Source organism: Salvelinus alpinus, chromosome 28 (genome assembly GCF_045679555.1).
Source record: "Salvelinus alpinus chromosome 28, SLU_Salpinus.1, whole genome shotgun sequence".
Classification (NCBI taxonomy): domain Eukaryota; kingdom Metazoa; phylum Chordata; class Actinopteri; order Salmoniformes; family Salmonidae; genus Salvelinus; species Salvelinus alpinus.
In genome coordinates this window covers 8,550,870-8,576,474 of record NC_092113.1, presented here as the reverse complement: position 1 = coordinate 8,576,474, position 25,605 = coordinate 8,550,870, and the positions used below count along the sequence as shown (strand labels likewise).

The 25,605-nt window shown below is 45.1% G+C and overlaps 1 protein-coding gene across 2 annotated transcripts in view; it reads left to right on the top strand.

Moving 5' to 3' along the window:
- The window catches only part of LOC139557098 (collagen alpha-1(II) chain-like), a 29,922-nt gene extending 6,078 nt beyond the window's left edge, over positions 1-23,844 (top strand). Inside the window, exons 2-54 of one of the 2 annotated variants that reach the window (XM_071371465.1) lie at positions 673-879; positions 2,658-2,677; positions 3,345-3,377; positions 4,278-4,310; positions 4,411-4,464; positions 5,074-5,175; positions 5,817-5,894; positions 6,611-6,655; positions 6,921-6,974; positions 7,620-7,673; positions 8,303-8,356; positions 8,612-8,665; positions 8,860-8,913; positions 9,048-9,092; positions 9,212-9,265; positions 9,718-9,762; positions 10,023-10,076; positions 10,494-10,592; positions 10,706-10,750; positions 10,902-11,000; positions 11,168-11,221; positions 11,344-11,451; positions 11,570-11,623; positions 11,928-12,026; positions 12,182-12,235; positions 12,419-12,517; positions 12,705-12,758; positions 12,946-12,999; positions 13,263-13,316; positions 13,437-13,490; positions 13,731-13,775; positions 13,932-14,030; positions 14,205-14,312; positions 14,418-14,471; positions 14,627-14,680; positions 14,823-14,876; positions 15,369-15,422; positions 15,530-15,637; positions 15,830-15,883; positions 15,992-16,045; positions 16,166-16,327; positions 16,849-16,956; positions 17,654-17,761; positions 18,265-18,318; positions 18,442-18,549; positions 18,669-18,722; positions 18,954-19,061; positions 19,203-19,256; positions 20,523-20,630; positions 20,728-21,016; positions 21,153-21,340; positions 21,632-21,868; positions 22,035-23,844. In XM_071371465.1, coding sequence (XP_071227566.1) covers positions 673-879; positions 2,658-2,677; positions 3,345-3,377; positions 4,278-4,310; positions 4,411-4,464; positions 5,074-5,175; positions 5,817-5,894; positions 6,611-6,655; positions 6,921-6,974; positions 7,620-7,673; positions 8,303-8,356; positions 8,612-8,665; positions 8,860-8,913; positions 9,048-9,092; positions 9,212-9,265; positions 9,718-9,762; positions 10,023-10,076; positions 10,494-10,592; positions 10,706-10,750; positions 10,902-11,000; positions 11,168-11,221; positions 11,344-11,451; positions 11,570-11,623; positions 11,928-12,026; positions 12,182-12,235; positions 12,419-12,517; positions 12,705-12,758; positions 12,946-12,999; positions 13,263-13,316; positions 13,437-13,490; positions 13,731-13,775; positions 13,932-14,030; positions 14,205-14,312; positions 14,418-14,471; positions 14,627-14,680; positions 14,823-14,876; positions 15,369-15,422; positions 15,530-15,637; positions 15,830-15,883; positions 15,992-16,045; positions 16,166-16,327; positions 16,849-16,956; positions 17,654-17,761; positions 18,265-18,318; positions 18,442-18,549; positions 18,669-18,722; positions 18,954-19,061; positions 19,203-19,256; positions 20,523-20,630; positions 20,728-21,016; positions 21,153-21,340; positions 21,632-21,868; positions 22,035-22,181 — 4,376 coding nt within the window. In that variant the 3' untranslated portion in view covers positions 22,182-23,844. The remainder of the gene's footprint in view (positions 1-672; positions 880-2,657; positions 2,678-3,344; positions 3,378-4,277; positions 4,311-4,410; positions 4,465-5,073; positions 5,176-5,816; positions 5,895-6,610; positions 6,656-6,920; positions 6,975-7,619; positions 7,674-8,302; positions 8,357-8,611; positions 8,666-8,859; positions 8,914-9,047; positions 9,093-9,211; positions 9,266-9,717; positions 9,763-10,022; positions 10,077-10,493; positions 10,593-10,705; positions 10,751-10,901; positions 11,001-11,167; positions 11,222-11,343; positions 11,452-11,569; positions 11,624-11,927; positions 12,027-12,181; positions 12,236-12,418; positions 12,518-12,704; positions 12,759-12,945; positions 13,000-13,262; positions 13,317-13,436; positions 13,491-13,730; positions 13,776-13,931; positions 14,031-14,204; positions 14,313-14,417; positions 14,472-14,626; positions 14,681-14,822; positions 14,877-15,368; positions 15,423-15,529; positions 15,638-15,829; positions 15,884-15,991; positions 16,046-16,165; positions 16,328-16,848; positions 16,957-17,653; positions 17,762-18,264; positions 18,319-18,441; positions 18,550-18,668; positions 18,723-18,953; positions 19,062-19,202; positions 19,257-20,522; positions 20,631-20,727; positions 21,017-21,152; positions 21,341-21,631; positions 21,869-22,034) is intronic. The other variant, XM_071371466.1, reaches the window with a different exon arrangement.
- Positions 23,845-25,605: the final 1,761 nt, after the last annotated feature.

The window sequence follows — 25,605 nt, the reverse complement described above, 5'->3', positions numbered from 1 at the left end:
CACATGATTCCATATGTGTTATTTCATAGTTTTGATGTATTCTTTTGAATAACTTTTGACTGGTACTGTATATACTTTTTATGGTGTGTCTATGTAAGTTCTTACAGTATGTCTGACATTTGTCTCAAGTATTGTTCCCCCCTGCTGCTGTCTTGGTTGGACCAGGTCTCTCTGTAAAAATAGCTTTTATTGCAATGAGACTAACCTGGATAAATAAAGGTTAAATAAAATAAAATACAAAATTATATGTGAAACCTGTTGATTATCCCAAGCTGTGGGTGTAGTCATGAGTGTGAGTGCTGTGATGCTGTGTGCTGTGCATGAGGTGTAAATGAGGCCTCATGCTAAGCTGATAACTTGTCTCTCCCCCCTCCTCCCACCTGCCTCCACTCACCTTTACCCATCTCACTCCGACCCCCTTCCCTCTCCTCCACCCCATCTTGCACTCAATGACCTTCCTGCTTGCCCTCCATCCTACCCTGCCATTTACACATGCGCCCCCCTCATGCTTCCTCCCCCGCACCTATACACTATGATCACTGTCATGCCCTCTTTGACACCCACCCATCCCTATTTATCCCTCTCCTGCCACTTCTCACATCCACCCTCCACCCCGCCTCTGCCCCCTGCATGCCCCATGCCCTCTGTACCACCTCCTGCCGGTGGTCACAGAGGAGGCAGGCAGCTGCATCCAGGATGCCCATCGCTATAACGACAAGGATGTGTGGAAGCCGGAGCCGTGTCGTATCTGTGTGTGTGACAGCGGGTCAGTGCTGTGTGATGAGATCATCTGCGAGGAGATCAGAGAGTGTGCCAACCCCATCATCCAACCTAGAGAGTGCTGCCCCATCTGCCCTGCGGACGCCAGCGCCCCCACTGGTTGTAATTTATTTATTCACACAATCATGAATAAATTACTGTGCCCTTTTAACATGCCAACACTTTTGAATGGGGAACTAAATGGTAGTTAAGATGTTCACTGGGTTTAACAGGTCCTCAGTAGCTTATGTTCATGACTTTGGTGTGCAGGCATGAGTCTGGACAGGAGTCAGGACAGATTCTGTGGCTCATAAATTGGTATTAAAGGGATTTGTAAGTAGCTAGGTGTGATGTTCCCTATTCAAAAGTGTTACCTTTTTCCCTGCTTGTTTTGGGTTGGAGACAAGACCTGCAACATCCTCTGGGTAATCTCTCTCTATGGACGTTCACTTCATGAGGAGTTTAATCCTACAGTTGTGGCATCTGGTTTCCACTTAAAACAACCAGGGTCAATCTTGAAAACAAGACACTTCTAAGTTTGCTTTAACTAGTGGCGGGTGACTAAGAAGCTATCCTGAGCTGTCAATCACTGTGTCATTTTGTCCAATGGAAGCTTTTTTCCCACCACATCAAAGTGATCCTATTGGTGAAATAAGACAAATGATTGACAAGACATGATAGTCCCACCCACTTTTGGGGTTCTGAAGTCTCATTTCCTCCATCACTAGTGTCTAAACGTGACCATTTTGACTGCTTTGCCTTTTTTTTCATCACCGGTCACACATTACTCCCATCACGTCTAGATGTGATCTTATTTCCAGTGACATACGCATGTGGGAGTCATTATTGTTCTTCACTTTACCAGACTTGACCCAACCTACACTCTTAGAAAAAAGGGTTTATTCGGCTGTCCCCATAGGATAACCCTTTTTGGTTCCAGGTAGAACCCTTTTGGGTGCTATGTAGAACCCTCTCGTGGGAAGGGTTCTACCTGGAACCAAACGTGTTCTACCTAGTACCAAAAATGGTTCTACAAAGGGTTCTCCTATGGGGACAGCTGAAGAACCCTTTTAGGTTCTAGATAGCAGCTTTTTTTTCTAAGAGTGTAGTCCCAGGCTCAACACACAGCAGATAACATATGCAAAGAGAAGAGAGGCGAACATATGATAATATAGAGCGCCAATGTACTATTACTATCAATATTCAAAGATACAGTATATTCACTTTGAACATAGAATAGTCATACTTGCATTCCGAACAACACAAATAAACCAAAGCTGCTTTCACATTTCACATTTGAATCATTGTTCATGTTTTATGAATGAACAATGCGTACATATTCCGAGACGTAATATTTTCATGCATTTTGAAAAATGCGTCTTTAAAAAAACAAAAACGATTTTCATGCGTCATGTTTTACTCTGTTAAGTACACTAAACTTGAACTTTTGAGGAGATACACATTTTGGTTCTAACAATCCATCCTCAATCTGTCATAATAACCATGTAATGTGCCATTTCATAGCATGATATGCTCCTCGCTAAAGCCATTTATTCAATGAACTCGGTTGTTAGCTCCAAAATATGCTATATTGACAAATATTTTTTACGCACAGAGGATTTGATACAAACATCTGTCCCACCCCCATGCTTTGCTTGCTTTTGGCACCATCCCCTCAACATGGAACTACAGCTAACACTCAAACCCACTCTGGATGTGTTGTCAGGGCCTTGGAGTACAGTCTTTGGTTTCCATTGGTTTCCACAGGTGTTCCTGTTAATCTGGAGTGTTCAAACTCTGGAGGTTTGGCCCCCACACAGCTATCAGCAGTCTCAAGTTCACCCTGTTTAATGTTGTTTTCTCTCTCTCTTCCTCATCCACCTCATATGCAACATCAGAGGCGGTGTTTGGTGCTAAGGTGAGACCATGGGAAACGATGATATGATATGCCACCCTGAAAGCTGTTATGAACGAATAACAATAACTTGGCAAAATACAATAATATTTTCTGTTGGATAAACCATGTGTCATTTAGACAATGCTTATCAGACTATCATCCACATGATCATCTAAACACTCTGTATAACCATCCACACACTCAGGCTACAAAAAGTTTCATTAGGACCACGGACTTTCATTAGGACCATAGACTTTCATTAGGACCACAGACTTTCATTAGGACCACAGACTTTCATTAGGACCACAGACTTTCATTAGGACCACAGACTTTCATTAGGACCACAGACTTTCATTTAGGACCACAGACTTTAATTTAGGACCACAGAATTTCATTAGGACCACAGACTTTCATTAGGACCACAGACTTTCATTAGGACCACGGACTTTCATTAGGACCCCGGACTTTCATTAGGACCACGGACTTTCATTAGGACCACGGACTTTCATTAGGACCACGGACTTTCATTAGGACCACAGACTTTCATTAGGACCACGGACTTTCATTAGGACCACAGACTTTCATTAGGACCACAGACTTTCATTAGGACCACAGACTTTCATTAGGACCACAGACTTAAGACCAGACACTTTCATTAAAACCACTGACTTTCATTTTTTCCTATTAGGGCCAGAAAGGGGCACCAGGCGAGATTGCAGATGTAAGTATGCACACTCAGATTTACTGTATTGTCAAATAATTGTGCTAGTATTCAGGGGACACAGGGGGTTTATTATCTCATGTACTGATTTCTTCTCCGTCTTATTCAAGCGTACAGTAAATCATGAGCTGCTGTAGGCAAATGCATGCACTACAGCTCACGCTCACTCAGAAAGAGATCAGAAGACTTGTTTGTCCATCAAATCAGAGTGATATAGGGATTTTTGGTCAATGAAGGCACTGACGCTCCTTTCTAGATAGCTACGCATGCCATTGCCAAGCATTAGTCAACAAGAGACTATGGCACGTCTACTTAGAATGATAACACTATAGCACGTTTTTTTATAACAGCCTCACTTAAAAGCCACATACATGCAGTGTAGTTATCCAAGTCAGTTTGAAGTCATTATCAGGGTTGACTCTCTGGAGTGTAACAGACTACTAATTTGGCCATTTTTGTTCTTCTTCTTTTGGGGAATCATATGATTCCAAGAGAGCCAAGGCCTCCAGATGATAAGTGATTAGCTACCATGCTTTGAACCTGGTGGTTTTAGACAGATTTTTGTTGTTGCTGTGAAAACATGGAAGGAAGCCGACATTCCTAGGATATAATGGACCGAAACCAATCGTCTTACATCCATTTAGTAACTTTTTTTTATTCATTGGTATGCAAGGCTTCTTGGGAAATGAACAAACCCTGACAAGCGGAAGATGTTTTTTCAGCTAAAATAAATTGTCAATAGACTTCCTGCTATTTCAGGAAGGTCCTTTCCCAGCATCTTAGCAATTCAAATCAGTGCAACCCGAAACCTTATCAAAGACATCAGGGCTCTGAAAAGTCTACTTTCATCCCACTAAGTATTGAGAACTGAACAGGCTCTCTTTCTGTTCTGTTGTCCAGGTTGTAGGACCGAATGGACCAGCAGGCCCTATGGTAAACATATTCTCAAATATTTACTTGCTATTTTTGTTTTAGGAATAATGTACTCTGTTTGTCAAGCATCTTGCTCATCCTAATATGTTTGTTTGTGCAGGGCCCCTCGGGCGAGCAGGGACCACGTGGAGAAGCTGGCGCTAAGGGTGATAAGGTAAGACAGTAAATCCCAGTCACCTTTGTGCAGGTAGGTTATGCTTAGGAATCTGTCTGTGGTATGGACTGAAATAAGGGCTAACCATTCAACATCTCCAATTGCTGCCTAGTTTATCATGTATGAGACTTTGAATTTAGATCCACGATAGTAAGATATACAGAGATATACTACCTTATTGTGGAAAATCCAATATATTCCAATTTATAAATAGTACAATAAGATTTTATCGAAGTAGTGGCATGCTCCGTAAAGCACCTCAATACGTTCTCTGCAGTTATTCTACCACTGGCCAGGCTAGTTACGCAGCAAGTTGAAAGGTTCATTGATGCATTCCAGTTGATTGATTGGTTAATTGCTTGATTGTTTGGGTGATGGACTGATTTGTGGATTGGTTGGTTGATTGATTAATGGATTGGTTGCTTGATTGATTAATGGATTGATTGATTGATTGATTGATTGCGAACAGAATTACATTCAGTCTCCTAAGGCAGACAACACCATCAAAGACATGTAACAATATCGATCACTCACTTTTCCCAATGAAAGCTGATAACACTGAACCTGTTTATGTATTGAACCCGTTTGTTCCCTCTCTCTTTTCCCTAGGGAAATGTTGGCCCCAGAGGCAGAGATGGCGAGCCTGGAACCCCCGGGAACCCCGGAAACCCTGGCCCTCCCGGACCCAACGGAACCCCAGGTCTTGGCGGGGTAAGTGGTAGAAAAGAGAGGAGAGGACAGGAGAGTAGATGAGAGAGGATGTCATTACCACACATAATCTCGGTGTATGTCTTTGTGGTGCAGAGAAGCACTCCCTGTTGATGCACTAGCAGTACAGTATCGCTATATTCTCATTGTCAGATAGATGTGTGTGTGTGTGTGTGTGTGTGTGTGTGTGTGTGTGTGTGTGTGTGTGTGTGTGTGTGTGTGTGTGTGTGTGTGTGTGTGTGTGTGTAGCTATATATCAGTGTGGGTGTGTGTAGATATATGTCAGTGTGGGTGTGTGTATATTCGCACGCGAAAGAGTGTATTCGCATGTGAAAGAGACTAAGCCATGAGCCATTATTTGTTAATCTATGTGTTAGTTAGTAGAATAGAGAGAGAAGAATGGACGACACATTGGTAAGCTACTGTACCACAGTCAATATCACCAATGTGATCCCTTCTGACAACCGTTAAGTAAATGTGCCACCATATGTTTTGTTTCCTCAGACCCCTGGTGAGGTCATATATCCTGTATGGCAGAAATACAGGCTGTGAAAGCTTTGGTGGACACCAGGGGGCTGTGCATCTACTGTAGATACCGTCAACTCACGAACAATGTCTCTTTACCCCGTGTTGTGTTTCTGCAGAACTTCGCTGCTCAGATGGCTGGTGGATTCGATGAGAAAGCTGGAGGCGCACAGATGGGAGTGATGCAAGGCCCTATGGTTAGAGGACAAGAGATGTTACTGTAACGTTACATGAACTTAACAGAATCCAGAGGGGTTAAAAAGACTCAAATAAATAAACAAATAAAATCATAGTGGTAAACTAAAGAGATATATGGTATATTGTAAATGTAGGTCGGTAGTAGCATGTTGTGTTACAGACTTGAAGACAGGATTGACGTCAGACTGCAATCTTGTGCTGGAAAATAACCACTGAATGGAACATACTGTAGTACAGATTGTGCTGATATACTATAACGACAGTCGGTAACAAAGACATAGAAATGATCATGAAACATATTTTATTTATATTATCTATGGACTATGAATTGACGTATCTATGGACACGCCCTACAGCATTTGGAAGCATATGAACCCTCTCCCAATTCCCAAATAAGAGTCAACCTACAGTCTATTATGCTACCGGACGACTCACTGAAATACACTGTATTTATTTATTTCCCTTCTTTTTTCTCAAAAGACCAGATAACCATGGCCTAAAACCTTTCTACCCCACAATTCTAGCTAATTATTGCACAACATCAGAAGACCCACAGGCCATGTTATTTGAATTACAATGGGACATCTGACAATTCAAGTGTTTTTTCCCCCCTAAGACATGACTAAATAGCAAATACCCCAATAGTCTTTGAGCTATGAATTGCTATCAATATTATGCATTTCCTCTCATTATCTCTCTCCCTCTTCCTCTGTAGGGCCCTATGGGTCCCCGTGGTTCACCTGGCCCTTCTGGAGCCCCTGTAAGTATACACCACCTTCATAACTGTGGGCTGGACACCTCTCGAAGCCCTAGTAATAATCACAACAGAAGGAGAATGTGGACAGTGCTGTGGAATAGTGCTTGACTCTTTGACCTTCTGTATAGGATGGATAAACGAGATACATTGATGGTCTACCTGTATCCTAATATACTATGTTGATCCATAATGTGGACACCCTACGCCTATAGAAATATGCAGACTATTAAGATGTCTTTGACTTGATGTCCCTTCTAATCAATTCCAGGGCCCACAAGGTTTCCAAGGTAACCCCGGAGAGACTGGAGAGCCAGGCCCTGCTGTGAGTATCCAAAACTATCCCAGGGTGCACCATACATCTCTGTGCCACAACGCCAATATATAAATATAATACGTAGAGCTTGGCAGCAGCACCAGAGCATTCTAGTATTAGCTATCTAGGGAGCCGTGTTCGATTGAGGGCTATATGATTGCGTACTAACCACATGAAGTATAGAGAAATTAGTGTTTATTGTGAAAGTGTCTCATAAACCCACTCAACCCAGTTCGACCTCTAACCCCCGACCCCTAGAAGTGGTAGGAATGTCTATCCATGTGAGGATCACATGGAGCTCCGTCCCCCTCAGAGCTCCGTCCCCCCAACATCATTACCCGTCATTAAAGTCAAACCACTAGCAACAGGAAAATGCCCCCTTCCTCTACCTGCTGTGAATGTCAGATATAAATAGACAGGAATAGACAGGGTACCTTTTTTAACATGACTGCCTGCGACATAACATTTTCATTAGAGTTGGCAGTGAGAATTCAAAGACTAGGTGAAAGGCCCTGAAATCATGAAGTGAATGCGAAATTGCATTGATTTAATTTTAGTTTACTGTGGGGAGGTAGCTTCTTGCACTAGTCTGTTCTAAGTCACAGCAATTCGGCCTACACATCAATGACAACAAGCTCTCTGCCCTTATGACAGGGTGCACTGGGACCCCAAGGACCCCCTGGACCTTCTGGCAAACCAGGAAGTGATGTAAGTATTGCCATCTTCAGCAACAAAAACAGAACCATGCCAGGCTTGCACCAGATCCACGGCTCAGGCCTGAGCTCTGTTGTCAAAGCCATGCTCAAGTAGAGCGCGAGCTCTGTCAGATGTAGAGCTCTGAACATGCTTTGTTACTTCAATTTCCTCATATGTAAATAGAGAGCATTTTCCTATGGAAAACAAAGCTCTTGCCACCTGCCCAAACTATCATTATCTTATTGACTTAGTCAGGCCAGACTTCAGTGCCCCTCGTTCCATCATGAAGAGCGGACCTTGTTTCTTCCCCCACTGTTTAAAAAACACAAGCATGATCCTCTTTGACACAACACCACCGAAGCGGTCCACAAAGCACTTACCTGCCATTTCTAACTTATAATACAATTGTTTCATTGAATGTCCCTTTAGAAAATCCTAAACTCCTAGCCATTTACATTCCCACACTGAACTCCCCACCCACCCACCCACACACTCACACACCCCACCCACCCCCCCACCCCACCCCAGACGGCATTTCGAATCTAAAATGTAAAACGTTAAGACATTTGCTATTCAGTTGATAAACTCCTGATTTGAATCATATCTTCAATCTTCAAATGTCTCCCTTTCTTTATTGCTAGGGTGATGCTGGCAAACCTGGAAAGGCTGGTGAACGTGGACCTGCAGGACCTCAGGTAAACACTGAAAGATTAGACTATAGTAGAAAAAAATACAGAAATCTATGTCCACAACATCAGAGCACAATGCCATGGATAAAAGTTCTCTAATGTACTACAGACTAAGTTTTCTATCATCAATTGCCTTTGTTACATCTTACTATATACTGATCAATTCAATGTTCAATATCTTAAGATAGGAGTTCCTTTTACAGATGAATCCCACACAGAATCCTTTAGTATCCAATTTCCTCATTTATCTCTTTATTTCAGGGAGCTCGTGGATTCCCCGGAACTCCTGGTCTTCCCGGAATCAAAGGACACAGAGTGGGTGCTTCATCGTGCTTCATTTAACAATCACAACTCCATCAGCATGTATATTATGATGTTACACGTCCAGCATGATTAGCAACACAATATATTAGCTAACTAGTGTTCATTAATCAGTCTAATGGGGCTGATGTAGGACTAATAAGTCCTGATGAAGTGGCTCACTGCTGTCTGTCCGTCCGTGTGTGTAGGGTCATCCTGGTCTTGATGGATCTAAGGGAGAAGGTGGTGCTGCTGGAGCCAAGGTAAGACTTCTGCCTAGATCTTCTATTCATCAAATCTTTGAGTTTCTATTTCTGTGTCTATTTGTCTGACTATCTGACGGACTGTCTGAGAAGCAGTCTGATTGGCTAACTGACTGACTGTCTCCTCTCTATAGGGTGAGGGTGGCGCTCCCGGAGAGAATGGCGCCCCTGGACCAATGGTAAGAGAGCGTTACACCTGTGCATTACCCGAATATTATGAGTATAATGCTTTTATTCGCCAACTGTAACTTTTACCTGAATGTTACCAAGCTGAGTGTTCATCACTTGTCTCCTGTAGGGACCACGTGGTCTGCCTGGCGAGAGAGGCCGTCCCGGACCTTCTGGCTCTGCTGTGAGTAACAACACAGACATTTACCTTTAACATTCTCTGATTTAACCATATACTCCTGAACAATACAAGCTAGTAATACACCAAAGCTAAGTATAGCCCTGAATAATATGCCATATAGTTTCGACCATTTATGTCCCCAATCCCAATCAATCCTAACCAGACCCAATCATACTCTGTACACTTGCCTACCAGACAATCCCAGCCTAGTTTGGGACGTTCTCTTTGGTTAACGTTGCCACCCGATAAAGATCTTCTCAATCTGGCTGTGTAGCAAAATCAATTACAGTCAAAATTACAATTATGATAAGCCTGCCTAATGGTGGTCTCGTGAAGCCGACCTTGGGCGTTTTAAGACGGAATATTGAAACACAATGGTGTAAATGGGTTCATCCATAAACACCTCACAGTACCTACCGTCACCATAATGTCTCCCGTGTCTGCTCTCTCCCCAGGGTGCCCGTGGTAATGATGGCTTGCCTGGCCCTGCTGGTCCTCCTGTACGTATGAGCTCCTCCTATTGGTTCCTCACTGTTTCACAGACATATAGCTTTTATTATTGTTGTACAAGATACCGTAACGCAGAAATCAATAGTACACTTCACTACTTACAGCACAATCACAATTGTGCATATTTTCTAAATACCTTCAAATGGATTTGGACCACTTTGTCTGTTTCTCCCAGTCCATGTTGTATTTGTGCGATGATAACATAACCAAGAGTTTGTGAACTCTGACCTTTGAACTGGGATTCCTACAGGGGCCTGTCGGACCTGCTGGAGCACCTGGTTTCCCTGGATCTCCTGGTTCCAAGGTTTGTACTATTTACAATTACAGTATGTACAATTTTGATATTCTTCATGTCTTTCTGCCGTGCATCCTGTCAGCCATGAACCAAATTGAAGCCTATTGGTGTGATAAAGGATGGGTCTGTTCAATTCCCACCAATCATGGCGGTCAGACACTTCATTTCACTAGACCACGGGTGATAAACTCTGACGAGATGATCAATAATGATAAGCTGCAACGAGGTGAGATTCTCACAGTCACTAGACTTCAAGGACCCAGAAGAGTCACGTTGAACCGTTACTGTATGTCAGTCTATCACAGGGAGACAATGAGCTCTAATCGCCATACCATTTGACCTCGTCACCGAGGGCAGTTTGAAGAACAGTTACACGGAGAAGCAACGTCAGTCCTAATGGTCCTCTGTATCGCTTCCATCCTACAGGGAGAAGCTGGCCCCACCGGTACCCGTGGAACTGAAGGCGCACAGGGACCCCGCGGAGAGGCTGGCACACCCGGATCTCCCGGTCCCGCTGGCGCCTCTGTACGTAACACCCAGGCTCCGTGTGATACAGTCCGAAGTGCATTATCTCATACTGATTATCTCTCATAATTAAACTGATGCATTGTTTTCGTCTCTTCACTCTCTTCCTTTAGGGCAACCCTGGTACTGATGGTATCCCCGGAGCTAAAGGATCTGCTGTAAGTATACTCTTACACTATATGGGTTGAGAATGTACCCTCTACACTCTTTATATACTCAGCATGAAATAAACAGTGCTCTTGGACACCGTTATCAGTCTACTACTCAGTCAGTAACGCTCAGTTGTGTTCTCTCTCTCGCCCTCTGTAGGGCGCTTCTGGTATTGCTGGTGCACCTGGTTTCCCAGGACCCCGTGGCCCCCCCGGACCTCAGGGAGCAACAGGACCTCTTGGGCCCAAGGGCCAGTCGGTAAGTCCCCCATGTTCCCCCCAGAACCTGGACACCCTAATATTATGCTGGTGGTGCTTATTGGTTTTACTTAGGGGGAAACCCATGTGCTGGGAGTCATGTCATTCCTATTTCAACTGTTCTGAGTGATTTCTAGAATGATGACTTTGCCCCTGTGTTTGTTACAGGGAGACCCCGGTATTCCTGGTTTCAAAGGAGAGGCTGGACCCAAGGGAGAGCTTGTGAGTTCTGTTTTGATGGGTCATATAATATCTTAACTACACATGGATATTTTCAGTCAACTGAGTTGGACTTGGAAGTATGTTTGGGATTAATCCGGCATCTTCTTGCCCACCCCCTGTAGGGCCCTATTGGTCCCCAAGGCGGCCCTGGCCCCGCTGGCGAGGAGGGCAAAAGAGGAGCAAGAGGAGAGCCGGGTGCTGCTGGACCACTTGGACCTCCTGGCGAGAGAGTAAGGATCTGAACCATCCCAGATCTCGCGGCAGTTTGTTCTGTGTCATTGGGTCATATCAGTTCTTCCCACGTCCGATTCCTCATCACGGAAATGTCCTCTCTGTCCTTGTTTCTAGGGAGCTCCCGGTAACCGTGGTTTCCCGGGTCAGGATGGTCTTGCTGGTGCTAAGGTGGGTCTTACAACGCTGATTTGACACTTTTACAGTTCTCAAAGCCACATCTCAGCTGATAGACAGGAACGGACAGGAGTAGTTGCAAAATCACTATAGCAACTAGTTCTACTAAATGAGTCCCTAACTGTAAGAAGACGGTCATGTAGACCAATGAGTAAAAAACAAATCCAAATAAATTGTCCAATACCTGCTACGATTAATACAATTAGCTAGTCACAGTTCATAAACACTGTTGTTTAAACGTGAGTGACGAAAGCAAACAATACTAATCTCTCTCTTTCTCTCCCGTCTTCCTCCTCAGGGAACCCCTGGTGACCGTGGTGTTCCCGGCGTGGGTGGGCCTAAGGGAGGCACTGGCGACCCCGGCCGCGCAGGAGAGCCTGGTCTTCCCGGAGCCAGAGTGAGTAGTAGTACCTCCGGTGTCCTCCACCACCGCCGCCGCCACCACAACCAGCCAAAACAGTCATCGATACGAGCTGGTGCTCATCGTGGCTTTAAATCGGTGTCCATCTATATGTATATTGTTGACACTGTCATTGTGTGTGATGCTCACAGGGTCTCACTGGTCGCCCTGGAGATGCTGGTCCTCAAGGCAAAGTTGGTCCTGGTGTAAGTATGCCTCGTTAACCGTCTAGCACCGTCTAGTATTCCACTCTTACAAACGATTAACCAAGATTTGGTGCAGTATCACAGAGTTTTACTTTCCAAACCCATGAGATGTACGAGACCTCATTGGAGATCCGATGTACTGGATCTGACTTGCTCTTCTCTCCTCTGTGTGTGGCACTGTAGGGTGCTGCTGGGGAGGACGGTCGCCCCGGCCCACCTGGTCCTCAGGGAGCACGTGGCCAGCCTGGTGTGATGGGATTCCCCGGACCAAAGGGAGCCAATGTAAGTGTCACAGGGGTTTCCAGTCAAGTTGTGATACCCAGAGGGAAGAAATTGCCAGTAGATTTGCCTCCAGCTCTAGGTGCAGAGTATCTGCACCTAGAGTGTATGGAAACGTCCCCATTAAGTCCCGTTGCACTTGTCTTTTCTTCTTCCCTGTGACTGACCAGTGTGTTTGTTTCTTCAACAGGGTGAGCCTGGCAAGGCAGGAGAGAAGGGTCTCGTGGGTCGTCAAGGTCTGATAGTAAGTTGATCAACTTTTCAGATGAACTTCCTGTCACCCTTGGTCTTAGCAAAGTTGAGTTCACCTCTGTGCAATTTGGGTATTTTCAGCCCCACAAAATTGAAAGGAATGAGAACCGGATATCGATCGCCATCCCTTTTCAGCGGTGGTTCACGATGAACTGATAAATGTTTCTCTCTCTGAACAGGGTCTGTCTGGTAAAGATGGTGAGACTGGCGCTGCTGGACCCAACGGCCCTGCTGTAAGTGTTCAACCTCTGACGTTGTAAAAGACAATATACAGCAGACAATTCTTAAGGAGTGAAACTGCACCCCATAGTAATAGAATCTCTTTCTGTGATGCACCTATAACAGAATACGTGTAGCCATGGTATTTGTAAAAGCTAGCGTCTCCCTTTGAGCACTTGAGGATGCAATGGCATTCCCAAACTTCCACACAGCTCCACAGAGTGCCGTTGCTGTGTTGATCACCTGTGTTGATCACCTGTGTTTGCTCGCATCTTAGGGACCTGCTGGAGAGAGAGGAGAGCAGGGAGCTGCTGGGCCATCTGGCTTCCAGGTGAGTTTACCTTGCTTTTCTGGAATGTGTAGAACAGTAATGATTCTAGTCCGAACAACTTGATGTCTATTTTTGATGATGTCATAGGAAGTCACTGATTGTCCTGTTGTTGTTGTGCAGGGTCTGCCTGGACCTGCTGGCTCCCCGGGAGAGGGAGGCAAGCCTGGTGATGCGGTGAGTGTCCACTGTCACAGCAACACACCAGGTCGCCTGTCCAGGTCCCTTATTGATTGATTGACTGAACACGTTAGGAACATCTAACCCTGCTACTCACATCACATTTATCATCACACATCTCAGGCCTGTATCCTGATCATGTAATTCTAGCAAACACAAGAACTTGCTGTATTCTCAAGGTATAATTTATCTACTGTAAAAGTATGCGGCTATAATGTCTCTCTCCTCTCTCTGTAGGGTGTTCCTGGAGAGGCTGGTGCTGCTGGTGCTACGGGACCCAGAGTGAGTTTTCATTTCTACAATAAGTCTGATTTAGATGTTTTTCTCACTTACCGTCATAATCATGTAGTTAGCCACCACCATCTACTTGTCAAACCTTTATGTCTGTAGTCCTTCCTGTTTCTGCCTCTCACTTCCAGTCTCTCTGTTCCCTGATAGGGCGAGCGTGGTTTCCCTGGTGAGAGGGGCGGTGCAGGATCTCAGGGTCTGCAGGGACCTCGTGGACTTCCCGGAACTCCCGGAACCGATGGACCCAAGGTTAGGAGCCCCTCCCCTCAGCCAACCTCGTCTTCAATAAGAGTTCCCGTTGCTATTGGATACGAAGTCCTGAGCTCCTATAGTCGGGCAATCACAGTGCCACTACTGAAGAGAGAAACGTCCGAAGCAGTGTGATCGGCCATCTTCTAACTCCACTTTCCTCCGCTCTGACAGGGAGCCATTGGGCCAACGGGTGGTGCTGGATCTCAGGGACCCCCCGGCCTGCAGGGTATGCCAGGAGAGAGAGGAGCTGGTGGTATCCTCGGAGCCAAAGGTGACAGAGTGAGTAACAACTGCCAAAAATATCAAATCATTGTCGTAGAAAATCCGCCTGGCGGATTGCAAGGTTATATCACGATACATGTCATGGTTTTCTGTGTTTTGCAGGGTGACAACGGCGAGAAAGGACCTGAGGGCGCTCCTGGAAAGGACGGTTCCAGAGTGAGTACCGCAGAAGCAGAGAAAATAGCCACACTCTTTTTTTTGGCAACTCTGATCCAAAGGCCCAAATGGAAATACAACGATCCAATGACCAAGTGAGGTTGATAATAACTCCATCTCTCTTCTTTCCATCTGTCTTCTCTCCTCCCACTCAGGGCTTGTCTGGTCCCATTGGTCCTCCTGGCCCAGCTGGTCCCAACGGCGTGAAGGTATGAATTACCATACTGATCAAACAGACCTGTTATTATGTGTACGGTCTAATATTCATTTGACAGATGGTTGTAAGGTAGCAATGCTGGTAAACGTGTGTACTGTATGGGCTTCTCACTCTTCTCTCTCCTTCCCTCTCAGGGTGAGGGTGGACCTTCTGGCCCAACTGGTGCTGCTGGTGCCCGTGGTGCTCCTGTAAGTTGGGTCTCTCCGCCTCCAGTGTCATATCGTCCGTTTTTAGATGTGTATTGAATCAGCCACGTTGTCGACATGCTCAGTTTTGAGATGTACAACGTGCAAACTCACTCCCCTCCAGTACAGAGAGCAGGAAGAAACGAGAGGAAGCAGACCCTGTCATGAGCTCTACAGATCCAAATATAAGATCACTTAGTCAAAGTCACCAGATATTTTGATGTCAATTGTTTATTTTGATTCCAAGACCACTCACTTCCCAAGTTGCTCCGGCAACAGTTATAAATAATAAAGTAAATTCATAGTACACTAAATCCAAGTACACTAAATCCCTCAGAATGTATTTCATTCCAAAAGGTTTGATCTCTGATGAGTACAGCCTCCTCCACTTTCATTCACTGCACCTGCAGCATGACGGACAGGGCCACATCCACCTGCAGTTAGAAAATCTTTCTCTGCGGTACCTGTTTTGAGTCCGTCTCTCTCTTCCGGTAGGGTGACCGTGGTGAGGGTGGTCCTCCTGGGCCTGCTGGCTTCGCTGGGCCTCCTGTGAGTAGAACCACAGCAATCACATAAGTTTCAATGAAAACATTCATATAATCCATATAAAATGTTGGATCTTTATTGACCTGTATCTTTCATCCACCAAACTCCAGGGTGCAGATGGTCAGCCTGGAGCCAAGGGAGAGTTTGGCGAGGCTGGACAGAAGGGAGATGGTGGTGCCCCTGGACCTCAGGGACCCTCTGGGGCCCCTGGACCTGTGGTAGGTACCCCTCGAAATCCACTTTGAGATACCAAAAACCTGTATGTCCCTGAGACAGATGTCTTATGACCCAAGACATTACCATTCGGAGAAAAGGAAATGTAGACTATTTGAGAACACAGTTAACGCACTTCTTGTTTCATTGTTCTTGTTTCTTTGTCTAATTGTGTTTATTGTTGCTTTTTGTTCCAGGGTCCCACTGGCGTTTCTGGATCTAAAGGAGCCCGCGGTGCCCAGGGTGCTGCTGTAAGTCAACAGTTCCAAAGATAAGAGATTATTACCCAATAGTAAGTGATAATATCACATGCTATTTTCTGTAATTGAAATATTGTCTTGTCCCTTTCTTGTCGGTAGGGTGCTACTGGTTTCCCTGGTGCTGCTGGAAGAGTTGGATCTCCCGGTCCCAACGTGAGTATCACATCCTCACAACTATTCCATAGACAATAGAAAGTCTCCTTTTCATTCAGATGACCTGTGTACATGTGTGCGATTGAAAAAATGCTGCATCTCTCTGTTCCCCTCTCTCAGGGTAACCCTGGTGCTGCTGGCCCCGCTGGCCCTGCTGGTAAAGACGGTCCTAAGGGAGTTCGCGGTGACGCTGGCACCCCAGGAAGACAGGGAGACGCTGGGCTGCGTGGAGTTGCTGGAGCCCCTGGCGAGAAGGGAGATGCTGGAGAAGATGGTCCCCCTGTGAGTCTTCCCCATCCACTCTTACATTAGCTAAATTATATCTCATGGAGATAATGTCACCCAGCCTCTTAAAGTAACTGTCCAGTGTTTCCAGATTTCTAAGATTTCTACGAAATCTGACCTTTAATTAATTACAATGAGTGAAATACTTATCCTTCCAAACAGTTTTAATTAAGTATGTTAAAAAGCAGCTTTTCTTGGAATGTTGTGGGCGTATACCGGTCATAAATATAAATATTCATGCGAGTAGACCGCTGATTGGCCAGCTCAGCCAATGAGGCATTCTCTACGAGGAAATAGCAAGCATTTTTTTTAAATGGTCTGTTTACGATACAAGTTTGAGGCGGGGTTTTGGAAGTGTACCTTGTAGGCTTAATAACACCAACTCAGCCACCTTGATAGTCTATCACTTCATTTAAAATGTGCCTGGATTGTCTGGAACTGGAGTTATGAACTCGAATGAGCTGGAGTTGTAAAGTCAATGTAGTAAACTTTGACCTAATTGTCTCCTTCATTTCTAGGGTCCTGATGGTCCTTCAGGTCCTCATGGTCTGGCTGGGTCTCGTGGTATTGTTGGTCTGCCTGGGCAGCGTGGAGAGAGGGGCTTCCCTGGACTTCCTGGACCTTCTGTGAGTATCTCACCCCTGATAGTACTACCACGCTTGAATTAGGCTATGATTAGTGAGTAAGAAATTGTCACTGTATTTTCTGAATCATGAAAAGAGCTGAACTTTGAAAGCCAGGTCTGTGTTATAGAACCATTGCCCTTACTGGTCCGGTTGTAAGTTAAGGTCTCTTTATAAGCTGAAAATATGAATTACAATTGGCCTGAGAACCTTTCAAGTCCAGGCTCATATAACTCCCACTACTCATGCGCCATTGAGCGGTAACTAAACAACATATTTACCCTAATATCATATATGGGATGCCTGGAGTGATTGCCTGTGTAATATCATGGAGTCCTGATATCCACATACATTCAATATGACAGATCTATACCCAGACTTCTTTCTCCTTAAAACGGTCACAAAGCAGTTGATCACTCAGTGACCAATTGGCTGTAACTGAAATGCAGTATGAAGAACTAAATGTCCTTCACACTACTTCATAATGAGGTTTTGAGGCTTTTCTTACCCCCTAGGGGCTTTTAGACAGTTGCTGATGTCCTACTTACCATGCGGATCAATATTGAAGTCCATGAGTCCATTGACTAGTCACATGTTACATCGTTGCAGTTATAGACATTAGATATAATTGGACTGTGGTGACATCTGACACTTACTCCTTGATGGTCTGAGTCTGATGTCTATGTTCTGTGTGTCCCAGGGAGAGCCCGGTAAGCAGGGAGCTACTGGTGCTGGTGGTGACCGTGGACCGCCTGGCCCTGTGGGACCCCCTGGACTGTCTGGACCTGCAGGAGAGCCCGGAAGAGAGGTCAGAACTAAACCACAACAAATATAGGCCACACAGCTGCACACAGCATATAGCTGCACACAGCAATAACAGAGGTATAGGCCATAGCTGCACTATAGTGCCACCTGCTGGCCAATATAATTACACCTCTGGATTGAGCCACTGCAAGAACCATAGCAACGACAGCAGCAGCATAAACAACAACAACATGAACATAAATATCAATAATCACCACACAACAACAGCAACCTCCAAAAACAAGAACTTCCCTCCCCCACACAGTCACAATAACCACAAAGCAGAATTGTAAACAATGACCACAGCACTAACAACAACAACCACAACCAACAACGACACCAGCCACAGACGACATGAGCACAACTCCCATAGCCAATCACAACCATCTGCATTTCTACAGCACCATTAACCCATGGATCCCAAACATTGTGTTGCTCTGGCAACTTCTTCATGACTGGAAGCAATACATTTCAATTCATGATGAAATCTCTGTCTCTACCCTACAGGGCAACGCTGGATCTGATGGACCCCCAGGTAGAGATGGATCCACTGGGGTCAAGGTGAGACACCTGCATTATACACCAATCAAACCAATCAGTCCAAACCAATCAATCCAATTGATGGATAAGATATCATATGCGCTTTGATGGCCTTATATCCTATGATCTTCTCTCCACCTGTAGGGTGAGCGTGGTAACACTGGTCCTGCTGGTGCTCCTGGTGCCCCTGGCGCTCCCGGTGCCCCCGGCCCTGTCGGCCCCCTGGGCAAGCAGGGAGACAGAGGAGAGGGAGTGAGTACCCATACAAAACTAGACGCAATATGAATGAGATACATGTTGGTGTTTTGTCATTCATACTAGTTTGGTTGCTGTTAGCCTGTCTAATGGAAGAACCTCACTCTTGTTTTTAGGGTGCTCAAGGACCTGCCGGACCCGCTGGACCAGCTGGCGCTAGAGGAATGGCCGTGAGTTTCAACATCCCTCATTGTGAAACACACACACCATTCTCTAATAAACTATACCTACTGTAGCTGCACCTGCTTAGTCACACCATTCTCTAATAAACTATACCTACTGTAGCTGCACCTGCTTTGGCACACCATTCTCTAATAAACTATACCTACTGTAGCTGCACCTGGTTTGGCACACCATTCCTTTTGCTGAGTTGATTGACACTCTCCGCCTCTTTAAATCAGGGACCCCAAGGACCCCGTGGAGACAAGGGAGAGGCTGGCGAGACAGGAGAGAGGGGACAGAAGGGACACCGCGGCTTCACTGGTCTGCAGGGTCTTCCCGGACCTCCCGTAAGTCACCCAAGTCCTCTGGCCACACTGGACCTTTAGCCATTATACTTCTCCATCTTTATAGAACTGTATCCATGACACTTCTGCATGTGGAATAAGTTCTGTTCCCTGACTTCCAGTCGTCTTTGTCTAAACTAACAGGGCTCCGCTGGAGACCAGGGAGCTGCTGGACCTGCCGGACCTAGTGGCGCTAAAGTGAGTCCAGACGAGAGAGAAGGACAGAACACTTCTCTAATCCCTCCAGACTTATGATAAGACAAATGGACTACTCCTATACAGTAGTTATCCCTTGATATGATATTGAGGGTCAAACGCTAGTTTTTTTTATAATCCTCCAACACCGTGATAAGATAGAGGATGAGAATGGCCACTGTGTTTTAATTAGTCTGTCCTATGATAACAGGGAAGGCTAATGCTTTTGTGATTACCACATGTTGTGGTAGAGAGGAAGACAAGACAGGAGAGGCTACTACTTAAAAAAGTGAACCCATAAAGATTAATTACATGATAAAGAAGAGGAAAGAGATGTGAATAATTATCACCCATAGAGAGATACACTATATATACAAAAGTATGTGGACGCCCCTTCAAATTAGTGATTTGGCTATTTCAGCCACACCCGTTGATGACAGTTGTATAAAATTGAGCACACAGTCATCCAATCTCCATAGACAAACATTGCCATTAGAATGGTCTCACTGAAGAGCTCAATGATTTTCAACGTGGCACCGTCATAGGATGCCACCTTTCCAACAAGTCAGTTCATTAAATGTCTGCCCTGCTAGAGCTGCCCCGGTCAACTGTAAGTGCTGTTATTGTGAAGTGGAAAAGAGCTTCATGAAATGGGTTTCCATGGCCGAGCAGCCTTTCCTGTTTCAGGAATGACAATGCCCCCGTGCACAAAGCGAAGTCCATACAGAAATGGTTAGTCAAGATCGGTGTGGAAGAACTTGACTGGCCTGCACAGAGCCCTGACGTCAACTCCATCTAACACCTTTGGGATGAATTTAAACGGAAACTGCGAACCAGGCCTAAGGGATAAACATCAGTGCCCCTTCTCACTGTGGCACTTGTGGCTAAATGGAAGCAAATCCCCACAGCAATTTTCTAACATCTAGAGGAAAGTCTTCCCAGAAGAGTGGAGGCTGTTATAGCTGCGAAGGGAGGACCAAGTCCATATTAATGCCCGTGATTTTGGAATGAGATGTTCGACGAGCAGGTGTCCACATACTTCTGATCATCTAGTGTAGCTGTTAGGTTTGTAATGTCCGATAAGCAGGTTGTTTTTGAATTAAAGAGTGTACACTGTAGGACAATTGAACATGAACAATGTTACATCCGGTAGAAGTTTCAAACTTACTGTGAATCCAGCCACTCTACAAAGAGACTCCCATTCATACATGCTATGATAACATCCACGTCTGTGAGCTGTGACTGACCCCACTCTATCTATCTCCTCAGGGACCCCCTGGCCCAGTCGGTCCCACTGGTAAGGATGGATCTAACGGTACCCCTGGACCCCTCGGACCCTCTGGGCCTCGTGGTCGTTCTGGAGAGACTGGTCCTGCTGTGAGTAACGCTCGGCAACCTTTATAGCATATAGCAGCAAATATGTTAGTCTTCATGTTGTCCCACCTTGTAAAAATCATCTCCTCTTCTCCTTCAGGGTCCCCCTGGTAACCCCGGACCCCCTGGTCCTCCTGGTTCTCCCGGCCCTGGCATCGACATGTCTGCCTTCGCTGGCCTGTCTCAGCCTGAGAAGTCTCCGGATCCCTTGAGGTACATGAGGGCTGATGAGGCGTCCAGCTCCCTGAGGCAGCACGACGTGGAGGTGGACTCCACACTCAAGTCCCTCAACTACCAGATCGAGAACCTGCGCAGCCCCGACGGTAGCCAGAAGAACCCCGCCCGCACCTGCAGAGACATCAAACTGTCCCACCCCGAGTGGAAGAGCGGTGAGTGGGGGAATGGTTAGAGGAGAGGGAGAAGAGAGAGTGAATGGAAAGGAAAGGACACAGATGTGTATAACATGATCAATCCAAACCATGCTAAGGTTTGAACCGTTTGTCCTCTCCCCCTCCTGTTCGCCAGGTGACTACTGGGTGGATCCTAACCTTGGCAGCACAGCTGACGCCATCAAGGTCTTCTGCAACATGGAGACTGGCGAGACCTGCGTGTACCCCAGCATAGCCAAAGTACCGCACAAGAACTGGTGGACAAGCAAGAGCAAGGAGCGCAAACACGTCTGGTTCGGAGAGACCATGAATGGAGGATTCCACGTGAGTCTCTACATGAATAAGCATTTCACTGGCACGTTTGAGGGAAATATGGCTACTGCTTTTGTAGGGTAACTTCATTTCAAGGGTTACCCTGATCATTAGGAAAGCACTTCCTCTCAGTTTCCTTTCATGAATTACAGACTGAACATATATTTCGACCTTGCAGATAAGTTTATAGACATCACATAAAATCCTACCACCCATAAACCTGTGTGTGACCTCCATGTTTGTTGCTGCCGCCTTCCGTGCCCCATTTAACCCTAAGCTCTTCCTCTCTGGCTCCCTCTACAGTTCAGCTACGCTGAGGACGGTACCAACGCCGCCAGTATCCAGCTGACCTTCTTGAGGCTGCTGTCCACGGAAGCGTCTCAGAACCTCACCTACCACTGCAAGGACAGCGTGGCTTACATGGACGCGTCCACGGGCAACCTGAAGAAGGGTCTGCTGCTCCAGGGCTCCAACGACGTGGAGATCAGAGCTGAGGGCAATAGCCGCTTCACCTACAGCGTGGTGGAGGACGGCTGCAAGGTGAGGGGAATAGGCACTGTCAAGTAGGGACAGGGAAAAGATGAACATAGTAAAGTAGGACCTATTGGGAAAGACACAGTCCAGTTACACAGTAAAAAAAAAAATCTGTCATTGTAGCCTATGGGAATGTACAGTGTTTCAACACATATCCGTTGTCGTCCCACAGACACACACAGGCCAGTGGGGCAAGACTGTCTTCGAGTACAAAACACAGAAGACCTCCCGTCTGCCCATCGTGGACATTGCTCCCATGGATATCGGAGGAGCGGACCAGGAGTTCGGTGTGGACGTGGGCGCAGTCTGCTTCTTGTAAAGTGGGATAAACAAGACGACAAAAAACTAAAACACGAAAGAAATAACTATGAAACAATACACGCTCCAAAAAAAAAAAGAGACCGGAACTAAAAAAATTATAATTGATATTTTCTCTTACAAAGAAGTGCTCTCCAAGTTGTACACCCTGGATGTTAGCACTGAGGGACACCAGCAATACCCGTACGTAATTCCAGCATTCCCCAGTCGTGTTTCCTGTGGCCCACAGTTGGTGGGAATGAGTTTGAGCCAGAAGGAAAAGGGACCAAGCCAAGGGACGAGTGATGGAGAAACAGAAACATGACTCGATGTCTCTTATTTATTGTCTAAACTTTAAAGGGGCATAGATGAGGTACAGTGGGGCTGGGGGGCTTCACCATAAGAACAACACAAGCTCCTCTCACTACAGAACACCTAGAACCTCCCACTCCACCTCCCTCTCCAACCTAGCTACAAATACACCATTTTGAATCAATGTAGACCCAAAACTATTTTCAGTAATTATAAGGTGCTCAAACTGTTTTTTTACCATCAAGACCAGGAGCTAAACTTTTACTGTGTATTAAAAATACTTGGTTCTATTGTTGTAAAAGTCTGTGTTTATAAACAACCAGATGATTTTCTATATATTTCCACATTATGTGTGTACATGTGTCTATATGCACACCAACACTTTTTGGAAAGTGAGGTTACATTTGGGATATGTTTTTCATTGTCCTTTACCCCTTGATTGCCCATTAGAGGAAAATGTCTTACTCAGTTGACAAACAACCCCAAAAAAATCAAATAAAATTTGGGAAATTAAATCAGTTTTGTTGTAGTCATCCTGATTGTTTAAAGCTACCTCACGCTGAAAAACAAAGTGAAAACGTTGACTTTAAATCTTGAGCTGACCAAAATGAGCTTTCGGGTGGAACTGGTGCTGAATAGCTATCTTTGCTTTGGGTTGCTGTCTTCAGAAGGTGCTATGAGTTCTAGAATTCAGTCTCTGCCATTGTTCCCCCAAACCCCCACTAGCCTCACACCACACACCCCACCTTGGAGGACAGGTGCAGTCAATCAAGGCAGGGAACCAAGTGGCTCTGGATATTCTCCTATGGAGTCTACGCCCCACAAATAGAATCACGGGACTCCAAGGAGAGCTACCCAAAACAACCAGGGTGGCTTGTCTCTCTCTGTGTGTGTGAGGGTGTGTCAATTTCTTTTGTTGTTATTAATTTTATGATGATCATGATCATTTTTTTGTTTGTTTTTATTTTGTTACACTTTTAATTGATGTAAATTGGAAATAAAAAGGAAAAACCAAGTAACAATGAAGTTGATTTTTAATTGCGTTTCTTTTGAGTAAGTACGGAAATGGCATGGGAGTTGAATAGCTTTTTTTTGGTAACTGAACCCAAGGTCTGTATACTTTAAAGTTTTTGTTGTAGTTGTATTTCTTGGGAGTTCAGTTAACTTTTTTTTTTATGTTTGTGAGTGCATGGTATGTGTGTGAGTATGCGAGACTGTGTGTGAGTGTGTGTTATAGCTATGAGAAAATCTCATTACACAGGAATGAAAGTACTGTCTGTAATCATTCACCGGTTTCAGGGTTGTGCCGGGCATGGTTGGCTTCTGTTTGTTTGAATTAATAAGCATAAATAAAGAAAATGTGCTGAATGGAATTGTGAAGTATTTGGTTTATTAACAGTAATGTCTTACTGATGCATCAACACGTTCACATAGGTGTTTGCCGTTGTGTGCTTTCTCCACAATACCTTTCCATATCTTTCTGCTGAGCAAGAAAAATTAGACTGAAGACTAAACAGTGACATATTCTTATTTAATGGGAAATTATTCTTATTACAAACCTACATTGAAAATCACAAATATCATCTATGTTGACCTACATCTTTGAGTTATTGACCGAAAGCAAAGCTATACCATTAATGCCAGATTTATTTAATTGTTTTAATATTGAAAAATTATTGCCAAGATAAACATAGATTAAGAAAATATACAGTAGACTTAATTACCTTAGACAGGGATCCTCAAGTAGATTCAGCCACGGGATGATTTTTTCTTGAGCGAAGTCAGGGGGCCAGAACATTATTATAAATCATTTGTAGACTGCAAATTGACCGCAAGAACCCCAAACAGATGCAGTATGACAAGAACTGAATAATTTCAAACCTTGATTCCATTTGTATACGGTCATATACACTCACCGGACAGTTTATTAGGTACACCACCCCATTCACAAAAATGGATCGCTCCTACAGACAATGAATCATGTTGCTTGCTATATAAAGAAGGCAGACAGGCATCGGGGGCATTCAGTTCCTGTTCGATTTAATGTTAAAATGGGCAAAACGAGTGACCTAAGGTGCATCGGATCCAGTATCTCAGAAGCCGCCACCCTCCTGGGCTTTTGAAGTATGACAGTGTCTAGGGTTTACGGAGAATGGTGCGACAAACAAAGAACATCCAGTCAGCGGCAGTCCAGTTGGTGAAAACAGCTCGTTGATGAGAGGTCGAAGGAGAATGGCAGGAATCGCACAAGCTAACAGGCGGGCCACAGACAAATAATGGGACAGTACAACAGTGGTGTGCAGAACGGCATCTCGGAACACACAAGTCATCGATCCTTGTCACGGATGTGCTATTTCAACAGAGGACCACACCGGGTTCCACTCCCATCAGCTAAAAAGAAGAAGCGGCTTCAGTGGGCACGTGATCACCAACACTGGACAATTGAGGAGTGGAAAAACATCGCCTGGAACATGACAGTGAGTTCAGTTTACTTGAGTGGCCAGCGCAGTCCTCAGACCTCAACCCAATAGAGCATCTTTGGAATGAGAACGAGCTGTTCGCAGCATGAATGTACTGTCATCCAACCTGCAGCAACTGCGTGATGTCAACGCGTCAGCATGGACCAACATCCCTGTGGAACGTTTCCGACACCTTGTAGAATGCCCCGAAGAAGTCAGGCTGTTCTGGAGCCAAAGGGGAGTCTGACCCGATACTAGATGGGTGTACTTATATTAAAATTGCAGGTGAGTATCTCTCTATTGTGCATGGGAATACTTTGAACATATTTGCTTTTACAGTCCTTTATGTCTGTTGCTCAAAAAACTTGGGGGGGGGTATAAAATTCAGCCTGTTCTTGCAAAAGAGATAAATAAGGTGATTGGGAGTTTGGAGTGTTTTAAATGGAGATTTTCATTAGACTTACTTAAAGAATCTTCAGTTGGGAAACCCTGCCTTAGAGCATGGATAGTCTTTAAGTAAGACTAATGAAAATCTCCATTAAAAGACACTCTCCAAACTTCCAATCACCTTATTTATCTCTTTTGAAAGAACGGGCCGGCGCTGCCTAGACCTCAACCCCATTCCACCAACCCCCTTGCCATGTCTTGGACTAGGAATTCAAGAAGACACAATCC